At 44.1% G+C, this 14,851-nt stretch overlaps 1 protein-coding gene across 1 annotated transcript in view; it reads left to right on the forward strand.

Annotated features, from left to right (window-relative positions):
- The window catches only part of Stab2 (stabilin 2), a 134,867-nt gene that overhangs the window by 88,781 nt on the left and 31,235 nt on the right, over nt 1–14,851 (forward strand). Inside the window, exons 43-53 of the mRNA XM_069991529.1 lie at nt 387–460; nt 1,580–1,651; nt 3,009–3,128; nt 5,255–5,302; nt 7,195–7,278; nt 8,425–8,571; nt 9,633–9,773; nt 10,822–10,881; nt 12,612–12,788; nt 13,978–14,067; nt 14,390–14,536. Of these exons, the coding sequence (XP_069847630.1) occupies nt 387–460; nt 1,580–1,651; nt 3,009–3,128; nt 5,255–5,302; nt 7,195–7,278; nt 8,425–8,571; nt 9,633–9,773; nt 10,822–10,881; nt 12,612–12,788; nt 13,978–14,067; nt 14,390–14,536 (1,160 nt within the window). The remainder of the gene's footprint in view (nt 1–386; nt 461–1,579; nt 1,652–3,008; nt 3,129–5,254; nt 5,303–7,194; nt 7,279–8,424; nt 8,572–9,632; nt 9,774–10,821; nt 10,882–12,611; nt 12,789–13,977; nt 14,068–14,389; nt 14,537–14,851) is intronic.

Genomic DNA, 14,851 nt, shown 5'->3' on the forward strand with positions numbered 1-14,851 from the left:
TCTTGGTTCTCATCAAAATATCCTAAGCATGCATGCACAGACAGACAGACAGACAGAGGTAGAGATATCATTTTCATTCCTGTCACTCACTGCTAGATTGGACTCCAACCTTCCATTACTTCAAGTCCTGTCTACAAACACCCATGTGCATTCCACAAAGGGACAAACTTGAGCCTACAGACGGATTATGTCTGCTGGGATTTTGTGTATGTATGTATGTGACACAATCCCTACTGAGTTAGTTGGGCCTCTGAATTGTTAGAAAACAGAATTGCACTGTGACAGATACCTGCTGCTGTTGGCCAGCTAACCAAGTAACCTCAGGCCCCTCTTTGATTGGAAGCGAGGTTTGATGCTGTGACAGCTGTTGGCTTTTTGTTTCAAAGAAATCAACCCATGCTTAGAGAACCATGGTGGCTGTGACAAGAATGCAGAGTGCACGCAAACGGGACCCAACCAGGTAAGCTCCCCCTCCCTAAGTGTCCTGGAGGGAACTCTTGGGTCTTAAGAACAGACCTCTGCCCAGCTGTGGTCACACATACTTTAGTATGTGATGAAAGTGTAAGAGGCCAATCTTTAGGGATGAGGGCAAATGAGGGGGACAAAGGACCCTCAGAAAAGGCACCTCCCTGCAGTGTGGAGAAGTAGGCATCTGAGAACACCAGATGATCCCTGACGCACCTAGAAGTTTCCTAGAAATGACCTTTTTTCTTCCAGTTCTCTCATGCCTAGAATCGCACCTGCTTTCCCTTAGCTCAAGGCTCTGACTTGTGCAAATCACAGCAGACACTCCTATTTCGGGCCTCTGCCAATCATACTAAACAGAGTCATGTAGTGCCCTTCAGGACAGCCAATTTGAGGAGATGGCAAAAATAAAAGGACCCCAGCATCAGAGGATGAGGGTGATGGGATGAAAAGACACAAGTCCAAAATCCTATACTCTGCCTCCCTTGGGCTCAGTCCCTTAGAGAACACACAAAACAGCCAGTCAAGAACGTCCATGCAGCTGAAATTGGGTGGCGAAGTCATCTCCTGTGGAGATGGTTGAGGTTTGGTGTCATGTCCTTTTCTGGAAAGATCAAGCAAGTGCTCACAATACCCAAAACTAAGGGAGGAATTGCTTATGTTAAAGAATTGTGTGTCTGTATCCATGTAGGTACACATGTGCACACAGGGAAAATCATAAACAGACAGATAGATAGATGTTTCTGTAGAGTTATTTCAAACTGTAACCCCCTGGAGTAGGGCAAAGCCATAAGAGCTCTGGTACTCAAGCCCACGATGAAGGGATAAAGAAGGAGGATCAGTGGAAATCTGCTTCTGTGGCCCTGAATGGCCCCACTGATGAGTTCAAATTCTAGTACAGTCGGCTGACCAGAACCTAGGTCTGCTGCTGCCTGGGAGGCTATTCTGTATGAATTAGAAAACTGATTGTCCTATCTGTCTAGATAGGACCAAGAGCAATGCAGTCTCCTCTGACATTGCTATTAACCTGACAGAACTTGAGTCTCACAGCCAGCCCACTAAGCCAGTGTGACCCCATCTGTAAAATGATCCTTGTGCTTCTACTACTGGACAGGCTGTCTGTAACTGCTTGCCAAAGTACACGGGAGACGGGAAGAGCTGCACACACATTAATGTCTGCTTATTCGTGAGTATGCCCAGGCTGGCTTCAGAGCCACCCCTCCCTACCCCCATCTGTCCAGGGGATGCTTCAGTGAGGGGATCACCCCCCACCCCCAGATGTCTTGAAACAGCTTCTGGGCCAGGAGATTCATTTCTCTCTCGCGGCCCACTGTCATGTTGGAAAGAAACAGGGCAGCCTCTGCTCCTCCACCTTTAGAAAGGGGCATGAGACATACATCTTGAACACTTCCTCTTGTCCTTCTCGCTAAAGAGCAATGAGGCGCCAAATAATCAAAATGTTCATCTTGGGACTCTGTGAGCCCAAGCAAAAAAACCAGAATTCGGAGGGGACAAAAGAGCATCACCATGCCCAGCCTCAACGTATTTAACAATAAGAATGTAAAGCAATGGATATGTGATCAAGCCAGACAACAACCTAGCTTGCTCCCAGCCCTGATTTATATGACTTAAAGGCTTTGGATGGTTTGCTTCCTAAGACCTCTTTCCTTGAGAGGTTGTGGACGGAGAAGCCAGGTCTCTAATGTATCATAGCCTGAAGCATCAGCTTTTTTTAACCATTAATTAGCTGGACAGTATCTGTGTCTGTCTATTCTAAATAAGTTGTTAGGGTTTATTTTCCTTAACACAAAAACCATTTCTGTAAAGCTAGGGAGAAAGCCACATTGTCACCCACACCAAGTCAGTGGACACATACAACCTACCAGGCAGTGTCCTGGGCTCTGGGAACTTATCAGTGACTTGGAAATGGCATCACATGGCATGAATGTAAACACTGCAGTGTGGAAGCTCAGTCAGGGGCTGGGTGAGCCATGCTTGCAGGAGGCAGACAGATACCAGACAGATACCCTCCCCTCCACTCCCCGCCCCCTGCATACCTACCTTAGTAAGAAGGGTAAGTTTCAGAAAGCTCAGAGAAGGGTCTGTGAGCACAAGAAAAAGTAACCACATCATCAGAAGGTGGGCATCCAGAATAACTTGGGGTGAGATATAACCACAATGTCCAGGCCTATGGGTTGAAATGAGGTCTTCAGCAAGGTGGGACAAGAAAGGATCCATCTTGGTAGCCTATCTTTCTCCATGAATCTCTTCCCCTCCCTCCCTCTCTCCCTTTCTCTCTCCTCCTTCCCTCCCTCCTTTTCTCCCTCTCATCTTCCCTCCCTCACCGCTCTCTCCCTCCCTTCCCCACCACACTTGGGAAGGGACCCAGGGATTTGTATGTGCTAGGCAAGCACTCTGCACCTACCCCTCAAAAGAAAAATAATAATAAGTTCCAATACAAATGATTTGGCACATCTTGCCAAAGCTGTCACAAAAACTCGTCTGACTGATCCCTGTCCCCAACCCCTCGGCCATTTTCCCAGAACAATGGTGGCTGCAGCCCATTTGCTGTGTGTAACCACACTGGGGAAGATAAGAGGACGTGTACCTGCAAGATGAACTACACCGGGGATGGAATCACCTGCAGAGGCAGCATCTACGAGGTAACGCAGACACGTGGCATGCAAGGGCTTTGCAAATGCAAAACTCACTAAAGATGCTAGGAGGTATATTTTACTGCTGTTATTGGAGGGGTTTTTGTTTGGCGGGGGGGGGGGGGGGGGGTTGCCAGTCCTGGGGCTTGAACTCAGGGTCTGGGCTCTGTCCTTGACCTTTTTTGCTCAAGACTAGCACTCTGACACTTTGAGCCACATGCTGTACCTCTTCCAGTTTTCTGGTGGTTAACTGGAGCTGAGAGGCTTACCAACTTTATTGCCCAGGCTGGCTTTGAACTGGATCCTCAGATTTCAGTATCCTGAGTCTCTCTCTTTTTTTGTTGTTGTTGTTGGTTGTGGGGCTTGATCTCTGGGCTTGGGTGCTGTCCCTGTGCTCTTCAGCTCAAGGTGAGCACTCTACCACTTGAGCCACAGCGCCACTTCCAGTTTTCTAGTGGTTTATTGGAGGTAAGAGTCTCACGGACTTCCTTGCCTGGGCTGGCTTTGAACTGTGATCCTCAGATCTCAGCCTCCTGAGTAGCTAGGATTACAGGCGTGAGCCACCAGCACCCGGCTTGAGTCTCTTTTTTTTCTTTTTTTCTTTTTTTCTTTTTTGTCAGTCATGAGACTTGAACTCTGAGCCTGGGCACTGTCTCTGACCTCTTCAGATCAAGGCAAGTGCTGTACCTCTTGAGCCACAGTAACATGTCTGGTTTTCTGGTGGTTAATTGGAGATAAAAGTCTCACGGACTTTCCTGCCCGGGCTGGCTTTGAACCACAATCCTCAGATCTCAGCCTAGTAGCTAGGATTACAGGTGTGAGCCACTAGCACCCAGCTATGAGTTTCTTTTTGAATCTGTGAATGAAAATAATGGTGGGCACCCTGCTAGGTTGTCCTAAGAGTGAAATACAATGAGGTACAGAAAGGATCAGAGCATGCAACAGCACCAAAGCATTGCTACGGCTCTGATTGCTGAGGGATGTATGTTATGATGTGTGTGATATGTGTAGGCATGTGATGTGTATTGTGATGTGTGTTTGTGATCCATGTATAGTGTGTGAGAGATGTGCATAGTTTGTGTGTGATATGTAATTGCATGTGGGGATTATGTTTATGTGTATTAGTTGTGTGGTTTATGATATGTATAGGTGGTTTTGTCTGTTCATGGTGTGCGAGGTGTGGTGTGTGTTTGTGTGATGTGTGTGGCATGTGTTAGAGATGTGTGTAGCATGTGGTCTGGTGTATGTACATGCTATACATGGGGGAAGTATGAGTGTTGTGTGCGTATGTGTGCATATGATGTGTGCCATGTATATGGTATGTTTTAGTGGGTGTATAGTTGTGTTTGTTGTGTGTGAGGTATAGGGATATGTATGTTTGTGTGTAATGCATGTGCATTGTGTGCCTGTGTATGACATGTATATGCTGCATGTTAGAGATACGTGCATGATGTGTACATGTGTTTGATGTGTGTGATATGTTCATGTGTTTGATGTGTGTGGTGTGTGGCTGTCCGTGTGACTTTGTGTGTATGTTTGTGATATGGAGGTGGGGGATGTGTGTGCATAATGTGGTTATATGTGTGTGTCTGGTGTGGTGGGGGGGTGGGTAAGTGGATGTTATGTGGCTGCCCAGGGACCTATCTATACTGGACGTAGTAGTGGTAAGATGCTTGCAGGTGTTTTCCTATTATAAAGTAAATGGTTGTTGGTTTAAAGAGGGACTAGACAGAACAGCTGGCTGATCAAATATGCCCACAAATAAGGAACCAAGTTTGCCGTAACCCTATAACTGACGTTTGAAAACATTTACTATAGTCAAAATAGTTTTGTCCATAGTTGAGCATCATTCTGCAATGGCCCTAAATCTCAGATGCTTTGGAAACGGCTGAGCCTCCCTTTGATAAAGCAGATGGAGGTGCCAGGGTGTGTGTGGCCATGCTGACCATCAGCGGTCAGTCCAGAGCCCGGGCTGGGGGAGGGGGGAGCTACCACCATCAGGGAGCCATGGCCGCACAATGCCAGTGCACAGGAGGGGACAGCAGACACTGACAGCGCTAGAATTGTTCTGCCTGTCCCTGCACTGTCTGCCAGGCCATGCACCAGCTCAAGCAAAACTACTGCCTTGTTTACAGGAACTTCCCAAGGACTGGAAAACATCCCAGTATTTCTTCCAGTTGCAGGTAAGGAGGTGTGGGTCTGCCGCGCTGTAAGTCGGGTCTCAGCCAGACACAGAAGAGGGCAGACCCATGCTAATGTTGTGTTGGTGCCTTTTTTTTGACAAAAATGCTTAAGAAGTTTTAAAAGGCCAGGAAAAAGCACAAGAATTAACTAAGATAAAAAGGGCAGAGCACTACCAGCCTAGGGAACATGAGGCCCTGAGTTCAAACTCCATTTCTCCCTGCAAAAGAACAATATAAGGGGCTGGGAAGGTGGCTCAGTGGTAGAGTACTTGCCTCACATGCATGAAGCCCTGGGTTCGATTCTTCAGCACCACATAAGCAGAAAAAGCTGGAAGTGGCGCTGTGGCTCAAGTGGTAGAGTGCTATCCTTGAGCTGAAGAGCTGAGGGACAGCGCCCAGGCCCAGAGTTCATACCCCACGACCAGCAAAAAAACAACAACAAAAAAAAAAAAACTTAGAGCTGCACATGTTTATATTGTAAGCTAAATGTTATTATAAAAAGAAACAAAAATTTAAGAAGGTTAAAGTGTATAAAGTTAAAAGTAAAGCTAAGGTTATTATTGAGGAAAAGGGGTTTTTGTTTTTTTTTCAATTTAGTGTAGCCTAAGGTTTGTAAATTCTGTGTCTAGGCCTTCACATTCCCTCCCAACTCTTTCCCTACTCACCCAGAGCAACTTCTGACCCTTCAAGCTCCTTGAAGTCAACAGCTCTTCAGGTTTGTAGCCTAGAAGCCAGAGGCTAGACCATATAGTTCACATAAGCAGTAGGCTAGACCTCTCCCTCCTGTGTAAGTTCACACTATGATGTTCACACAATGACAAAAATCACCTAACAACACATTTCTCAGAACCCATCCCACTATGTAGTGATAAATGGCTAGATACAGAGAAACTTATCACCCAGGGAGACAAGAAACATCACTGCGGCAATTGGTTAACATTTGAGTCGAAACACACAAATTATGATCTTTCTGTACTTCATATATCCAGATAAATCTCAGATGTGTTGATGAATAAACTATTAAAAATTGAAAGGATAAAATCATAAAGAGCTGGAAGAGGTAACCATAGTAACCATATGGTCTTAACATCTCGTCAGTGATAACAGTTAAGTGAACCATCTTCATTTTTTCTGTTTGTTCGATTGTCCCAGTTGTATAAAACATGAAGAAGCTAGGCACTAGTGACTCATGCTTGTAATCTTAGCTACTCAGAAAGCTGAGATCTGAGGGCTGTGCTTCAAAACCAGCCTAGGAAGACAAATCCATAAGACTCATATCTCCAGTTAAGCAACAAAAAGCCAAACATGGAGGTATGGCTCAAGTGGCAAAGCACCAGCTTTGAACAAGAAAGCCAAAGCAGACAACAAGGCCCTCAGTTCAAGCCACAGTACCTGAGCCAAATATATATATATATATATATATATATATATATATATAAACAAACTGTATAGAAATATATTATATAGAAATAGATTACACATATGTAATGTTTCTTGTCTGCCTGGGGCAATGAAAGTTTCTTTGTGTATATATAATATATATTATCTACATATTTAATATTTATTTATTTAAAGATAATAGCCACCTCTGGCTGGCTGGATGATAGGGTTACTCATAATTTTCATTTTTGTATTGTTACTTTCCAAATTTTTAATGCAACAAATGAGTGTTAGTTTTGTAACTGAGAAATAACAAATATGATTTTCATGGCAGAGGATTTGAGTTTAATTTGGATCCAAGACTAAGACCCAGGCCTCCTCATCCTCTTTGTGCTGATTGACATGCCTCTGAGCCCTGCCTATGTCAGTACAAGGAAAAGAATTCTCTGCCCCACCTCTCTGTGCAATGAGTGATGTGTGGCTCCCCTCCCCTCCCCCACACCCCAATGCAGGTGCATGCTGTCCGAGAACTGGCTGGGCCGGGTCCCTTCACAGTCTTTGCACCTTCATCTTATTCCTTCAATGAGGAGCCCCGGGTAAGCATGAGGCTGGGAACACATAGGAAAGCTTGGGAATCTCACCCTGGAACCAGTAATGGTGATGATTTTGGACAGAAGATATGGAATGAGCAATGATAGAAGCAGCTGCCTGTCAGCACAGGGACCTCTATCAAGGGCAACATTTGGTGGACTTAACACTGACTGGAGAACTTCTAAAGGGGATGCCTTAAACAGAGCAGGAAATTGGAAAAGATCAGCAAGTCTCAAGCAATCCAAACTTCCCATAGACCAAACAAGAAAAGAAAATAGATAATGGATGGATGGATGGATGATAGATGGATGGCAAATAGGCTCTTGTCTTGCCAGACGTGGCAGAGCCTTTACTGTTCACCTGCTTCATTAGCATAAATAATCATGATTGCTAACATTTAGTGGGTGTGCCAGGCACAATTCTGGGGGCCTGGCCTAGATGAATCATTCAGTCCTCACATCAGATCTGTGAGTTGAGGGCTACTATTACCCCCATTCCACAGTGGAGGACAGTGGAGGAAACAACTTCCCAAAGTTACAGGACAACAGGTGTCCTAGCAAGGGCTTGTTCTTACCTACTGCACATACTGCCCCTCACAAGTATAGTTTGCACACCAGCAAAGCAGAAATCCCAAAATAATGTCAGAAATCATTGACACTGGATAATGGCTTTAAAGCTACAAAGGAGCCATTCTGGATCTGAGAAGTTTGTGGGTTTCTATTACACTGACTATGATCAATAGTGTTTGTGCTAGGGATTCCAAGTGGAGATACGTCAAGTGATCCTGTCACCTCATCCAAGAAGGAGACATGATATACAGTCATTTGCTACATGATTCTCAAGACAAGTCTTCCTTTAAGGAAGCTGGTGTAGGGCTGGGGGGAGGGGGGGTCCCTGTGACCACTGTCATGGAGCTGGATCAGAGGAACCACATCTCTTCCACACTGAAATTCCACAACAGAAACTCAAGGAACCAGGACCACCTGACCCTTTGCCTGAATGGCTTCTCCCTGAGCCCCTGATACAAGCCAGGCATGATGCCCACCTCCTGGAACCTGACTGGGAAGAGAGCAGAGAGAAAATGGAGGGGAGGAGAGGAGAGAAGATTGGAGCAAAAAGCACCTGCCCCCAAACCCCTATATGTATTACAGATCGCAGACTGGGACCAACAGGGAGTGATACCCCAGATTCTTCGGTATCACATGGTTGCCTGCCAACAGCTACTCCTGGAAAATCTGAAATCCATCTCGCATGTTACTTCTCTTCAAGGAGAGCTGCTTAGCATCTCTGTCTCTCAGGTAAGAGTAGTGACCTCAAGAAGATCATACCTCCTTAGTCCTCTCTCTCCTCCTTTTCATTGGAGCAGTGAGTTAATAATAACTATAGATATATTTATATATGTAGTTATATAATATTTATTATTTATACAATGTATTACTTATATATTTATATGTTTATATATTATACTTATATAATATACATTATTTGTTATGCTTTTATATATTATATGCTTATATAATATATACTATATTATAATGTATATATTATATATATTACATATTGTATATGTTGAGTAATTTCTTTATGCAACTATTCTAATATTTTACACATTCTGACTCATGCCTCAAAATAGCCCCATGAAATAAACACTATTATTATCCTCATTTTCCAATTAAGAAAATTGAGCTTAGTGAGATGAAGTAACTTGTCTAAGGCCACACCACAGGCAAATTGTTGAATTGGAATTCAATCTCAGAGACAGGTCAGCTCAAAATAGGCAAAGGGAGAAAGGCATGCACAACACACATTAAGAAGAAGTGTGCACATTACCTTGCTCATGTAACTGTAACCCCTCTGTACAGTACTTTCCCAATAAAAACATAAAAAAAAGAAGTGTGCACACTTATAATCCCAGCTATTCAAGAGGCAGATAGTAGGAAGTTTTTGAGTTTGAGGCCAGCCTGGGAAAAATATTAGAAAATCCACATATATGATGCATGTCTGTAAACCCAGCCACTCAGGAGGAAGAGACAGGAACGTTGCAGTCTAGGGTGTCCAGGGAAGAAATCGAACAAAACTTTATCTAAGATAATAATAATAACAACTTAAAGCAAAGACCAGGGAAGTAAGTCATGTCATAGAGTACCAACTTAACAAGTACAAAAAAAATACTGCCAAAAATAACTACTTCTTCACTTTCAAATTCAGAATTATATCAAAATGACTGTTTTGTTTGGTTAGATATTATTTGCCATTAACTTCTCCTAAATATAATAAAAATATGGCATTCTGTGGGAATTGATTTCATGCATTTCCCTCACTCATTTGTTTTTATTTTTTTCTCTTTGGCTGACTTCAGGACACAGTGTACATAAACAATAAGGCTAAGGTCATAGCCAGCAATATCATCAGTAACAATGGGGTCATCCATGTCATAGACAAATTGCTGTCTCCTCAAAATTTGGTCATCACCCCCAGAGACACCTCAGGGAGGATTCTGGTAGGTAAACTCTGTCATTTTCTTAGTGCAAAGGGACTCCCATATGACTGTCTCCATTCTGATCTTGAGCTATCACATGGAATCATTGTAACTTCATTGTAAGTTTTGTGCACCTTAGAAGCTGCAACCTCAGGCTATCATCCAAGGTCTAGGATATATTATTCTAGGTAAGATATAATAAGCAAAAATGTGTTTTAAATCAGTAGTTTACTTTTATCCAGGTACAGTGACATAGGTCTACAGTCCCAGCTACTCAGGAGTTCAAGGCCAGCCTAGAGCAACATAGTGAGATGCTATCTGATATAGACAGACAAGTAAATAATTTTGTAAGTGTTTATTTCTTGCCCATAAGGGTAGATGGTCCATTTGGAACATGAAGTAGGGAGTAATGAAGGGAGGGAGAGAAGAAAGAAGACAATCATTGATGAGTAGTAGATAGATAGATTAGAAGTGGTTAAAACTAAACCTGGAATGAAACTCCTCAATGGATAGGAAAGATTATTTTAACTTTTATTTATGTGAGTATTTCCCAGGGTCTTTCATTATAGACTTCATAATCCACTATTCCTTACTTATACAAAAAGAGTTTCTTGAGATACTAGGTGCTTCACTGAATCTCTTTAAAGTTGAGCTTAGAGGCTACACAACTAGAAACTGTGCAGCTCAGGAAAGCCTGCGGTAGGAGGACCCTCAACCACCCTACAGAGCCTTTCTGGCTCTAGCCAGAAAGGGCCCTACGGACTGGAGAGCAGGTGTCACCACTACTGTGTTTCAGGCCTGCTGTTCCTGCCAACACCTACTAGCACTTCTGCTTGGTGGCTCCTGTGTCATGGGTGGGGCTGTAGCTGCAAGAGAGTCCAGGCACTGTAGTGCCTTCAAGCCTCTGTAATGCAAAAAAGCCTGAGCAGAAGAGAGGAACCATGGGACTTGTTCAGTTCTCTACCCATGATTCATCTTCACTGGATTTAGTTGAATTTTTTTAGTTGAATATTTTTTTCAAGGTTGAACAGTCTAAGAACAGCTTTTGTGTCCATTCTTGTCTTTGCAGCAAAATCTCACCACAACGGCAATCAACCATGGCTACCACAGATTTGCTAAATTAATACAGGTAAAAACAAAAGGGGAAGATGGTTGACAACAGGCTGCCTTAAAGAAGTTTGTCTTATTGGGCTTATTTGTGTGTATATCTGCCAGCTGTTGTGGGATCTATGTGAGGAAGTCCTAATTTTCTGGAGAACAAAGTCATTTTCTGTCTCTGTTCACCAGGCACTGGTGGCTCATGCCAAGTAACCCTTGCTATACAGGAAGCTGAGATCTTCTGAGGACCATGCTTTGAAAGCTAGCTGGGACAGGAAAGTCTGTGAGCCTCCTATCTCAAACTAACCACCAAAAACCTAGAAGTGGAAATATGGCTCAAGTGATAGTGTACCATCCTTGAATAAAAAAGCCAAGAGAGAGCATAAGGCCCTGAGTTCAAGTGCTGGTGCTTGTGTACACACACACACACACACACACACACACACACACACACACACACACACACACACACACACACACACACTAAATGTATGATGTCAACCTAATCAATGTACATTGGCTTAGTCAGAAACAAATATTTAAGTTGGCTGGGGAGAGGGAAAGACAGTGGAATGTCCCAATGCCCAGATTAGATGTTTCACATAAAAGAGATGAGGGAGCTCGGGTGGAGAGCTAGCCAGCCTTGGCTGTCTAGGTAAGGCAGAGAGAAATTAGATTTAATGGTATCTTTATGATTCAGAGACTGTTCCCAAATATGGAGTAAATCCTTCCTGAGTGGACCCTCCAAAGAACTGTTTGGTAGCATGCCCTCATAAACCTGATTCAGCCAGACGTTGCCCAAGTGCCTTGAGTCTCAGGCTCTCTAGCTTGTTGTTAGAATGGGGGTTCAAGATGTCCAGAGTTCTGGGTGCCAGTGGCTTATGACTGTAATCCTAGCTACTCAGGAAGCTAAGATCTGAAGATCATGGTTCAAAGCCTACCTAGGCAGGATAGTCTGTGAGACTCTTATCTCCAATTAACCACCAGAAAACTGTAAGTGGTGCTATGGCTCAAAGTGTTAGAGCACTAGTCTTAAGCCATAGAGCTCAAGGACAGTTTCTAGGCTCTGAGTTCAAGATCCACAACCAACACAGGCAGGGGGGAAAGGGTCCAGAGTGAAAATCTCATAGCTAAGTAATCTTTGCCAACCTTCCCAACACCTCCCTACCATTGATATGTGCTTTTAGAAGAATTTAGCAAAATTCTCTAGGGTCCAATAAAAGACAATAGTAAAATCTAATTCATAAAATTGTTGGGAAAAAGTTACAGAAAAACTGTGTATAGCACACCCAGGCCATACTCTAGACATGGAAAATGATTCCTCCCTATTTGTTTCAATTCAGAAGAACTGAGGAGCTAGAAATTTTATATATTCACAGGAGTTGTCTTGCACATGCTTTTGAATAAAAAAGCCAAGACAGGAGAAGAACAATGCTAAGCTGATCTTTTCACAGCTTGAAATATTTGGGCAGAAGTAGAATACTTCTACCCAAATTTTAGTGACGTTACTCACTAAAATTTATTTTCCTATTAACAAAAGCCTAAGAGTTGAACTTCCAAGTTTACCTTCTAAAGAAACCTGGGTGAGAATGGTTGGAGAATGACAATCCTCTTATTCCTCACTATGCTATTCCAAAACCGCCAAGAGTCCAGACCAGCCATAGACAGGACACAGAGGGGATACTCAGAGAGACCCCGTGCCCACACAGCAGAGACTTACTCATGGTATGTGCCAGTGAGAACCTCATTCTTGTATTTCAGGACTCAGGCTTGCTGAGTACCATCACCGAACCCATCCACATCCCAGTCACATTGTTCTGGCCCACAGACCAGGCCCTCCAAGCTCTACCCGCTAAGCAACAGGAGTTCCTATTCAACCCACTCAACAAGGACAAGTTGGAGGAGTATTTGAAGTTCCACGTGATCCGAGATGCCAAGGTATTTTGTTTGCACGCACAAGACAGCATGAGAATGTACCAGAGGTGACACCATGAAGCACTGAACCGTGGAGGCCCAGCAATTATCAATGTGCCTCCAGGCCCAGGATGGAACATTCCCTGCTCATTGCATCCTTTTCTGATTGGCTGTGGTTCATTGCACTCTATAGTACACCAGACCCAATTCTATTTACTGGACTAATGTCCAATACCAAAACTATCTTTCTCTTTTGACTATACAGTAGCTTTTCTCCTCCCTTGCACAACAGAATGCTATGGATGACTAGATTTTTAAGCTAGACTTCTTAGTTCCAGAATTACTAAGCAAGTGACTGCTTCATCTTGAAGTAGTCAGCTATGGGATCATGGTGGCCACTCTGGTGGATTCAGATTTCCGCAGGGCAGAGGCCATCTACTCCAAGAATGCCAGTGCCTAACTCCAGTTCATTCATGGCACCCCAAACTACATTGCAAATTACCACACTCTGAATGGCCTGACACAGCAGAAATGGATCCCTTCCTAGTTCTAAAGGCTAAGATTCAAGCAAAGGTCCAAGAAGATTGTTCCTTCTCAGTTCTGAAGGAGAGAATCCACTACCTCTTCTCGCCCAGTTTCTGACGGCATTCCTTGGCTTGTGGCTGCATCCCTTCCATCTCCTCCTCCATCTTCTCCCTGTATGCCTCAGGGTCTTCATATGACAATCCTCTTCTTGCTCCTTCGAAGGCCATTGTTTATATTAGATTAAGAGCCCTCCCTGCTCCAGGACAAATTCATCTTCCTGAGTGACATGGGCAATGATCTTTTTTTTCCAAGTAAGGTCCTATTTTGAGATCCTGGTATGTCTACATAACTTTCTGAGGGCCACAACTGAGCCCCTTAGTGCCACCTAGGCTATTTCCCAGCCAATCTTGTCATTTGCCAAGAACTATCTTCTGGGATACCCCAGCATAAGTAAGGTGGAAGGGTTGACTGAGATGGTCTCTCTAGGAGAAATTTCCACTCTCTGGAGTGCATGGTTATTTTTCCTTTTGATTACATCCTCGGTCATGTCATTTTAAAGCTGAAATTATTGTAATGTTGTACAAAATTGGGAAAACTTTTATCTGGAGTTGACTTGTTGGCAAAGCTCCTTCCTCTCTGAGCCCAAACGGGAGGAAGGGATGTTAATGGGGTATCATTTCTCCTGCAGGCTTTAGCTACAGATCTCCTGAGATCGGATTCCTGGAAGACCTTGCAGGGCTCCGAGCTAAGAGTGACATGTGGAACTGGCAATGACACTGTGAGTCATGGGGTGAGGAGAAGTGGGGGGAGGAGGCGGTCAAGATGCCTATGAACAGTAAGCTGTTCTCCAACCGCTTCTCATTTTGGTCAGTACCTTCTCAGCTGCTTCCCAGAGAACACACAATTGCTAAGAAACCATGGATAAACCCCAATCATCCAAAGCCCTCAGAGTGAGAACCAAGAACCTTGTGGGGTTGGAGAACAGGTTCTTGTTGCTCTGGGTTTGGGGGGGGGTTCATTTTTTTTCTGAGTCTTGTGGGCTTGGAAGGAAAAGAAGTCTAACAGGAACTCCCCATCCCCCACCTCTCTCTCTCTCTCAGGGTGAGCTCTTTCTAAATGATCAAATGTGTAGGATTGTGCAACGGGGGCTCCAGTTTGACGTGGGCGTGGCCTATGGCATTGACTGCCTGCTGCTGGATCCCACCTTGGGGGGCCGCTGTGATACCTTGGCTGCCTTCGACGTGCTGGTCAGTCCTAATACTACCACCTCAGTAACAAAACCTTGGGCACAGGCTCTCTTAGGATCCCTCCTGGGGAAGTTTGGAGGCGAGTCTTCAGTGAGAACAGGACTCAGGAGACTTAAAGTCTATGTGATGGAGCTCTTCAACCTCAGAATCCACAAGTGCCCGCTGAGCTTGAGGCAAGCCCTGAGGATCCTTGCTTATCCACCACCCACCACTTCACTCACCCCTTCATCACGAAGGAAGCGGTTCTTAGATACCAACTGTGTATCAAAATCCAGACCACTCAGTCTCTAACCCATCCATCTACTTATTCATTCA

Source organism: Dipodomys merriami, unplaced genomic scaffold, assembly GCF_024711535.1.
Source record: "Dipodomys merriami isolate MVZ:Mamm:240054 unplaced genomic scaffold, mDipMer1.0.p SCAF_10, whole genome shotgun sequence".
Lineage (NCBI taxonomy): Eukaryota > Metazoa > Chordata > Mammalia > Rodentia > Heteromyidae > Dipodomys > Dipodomys merriami.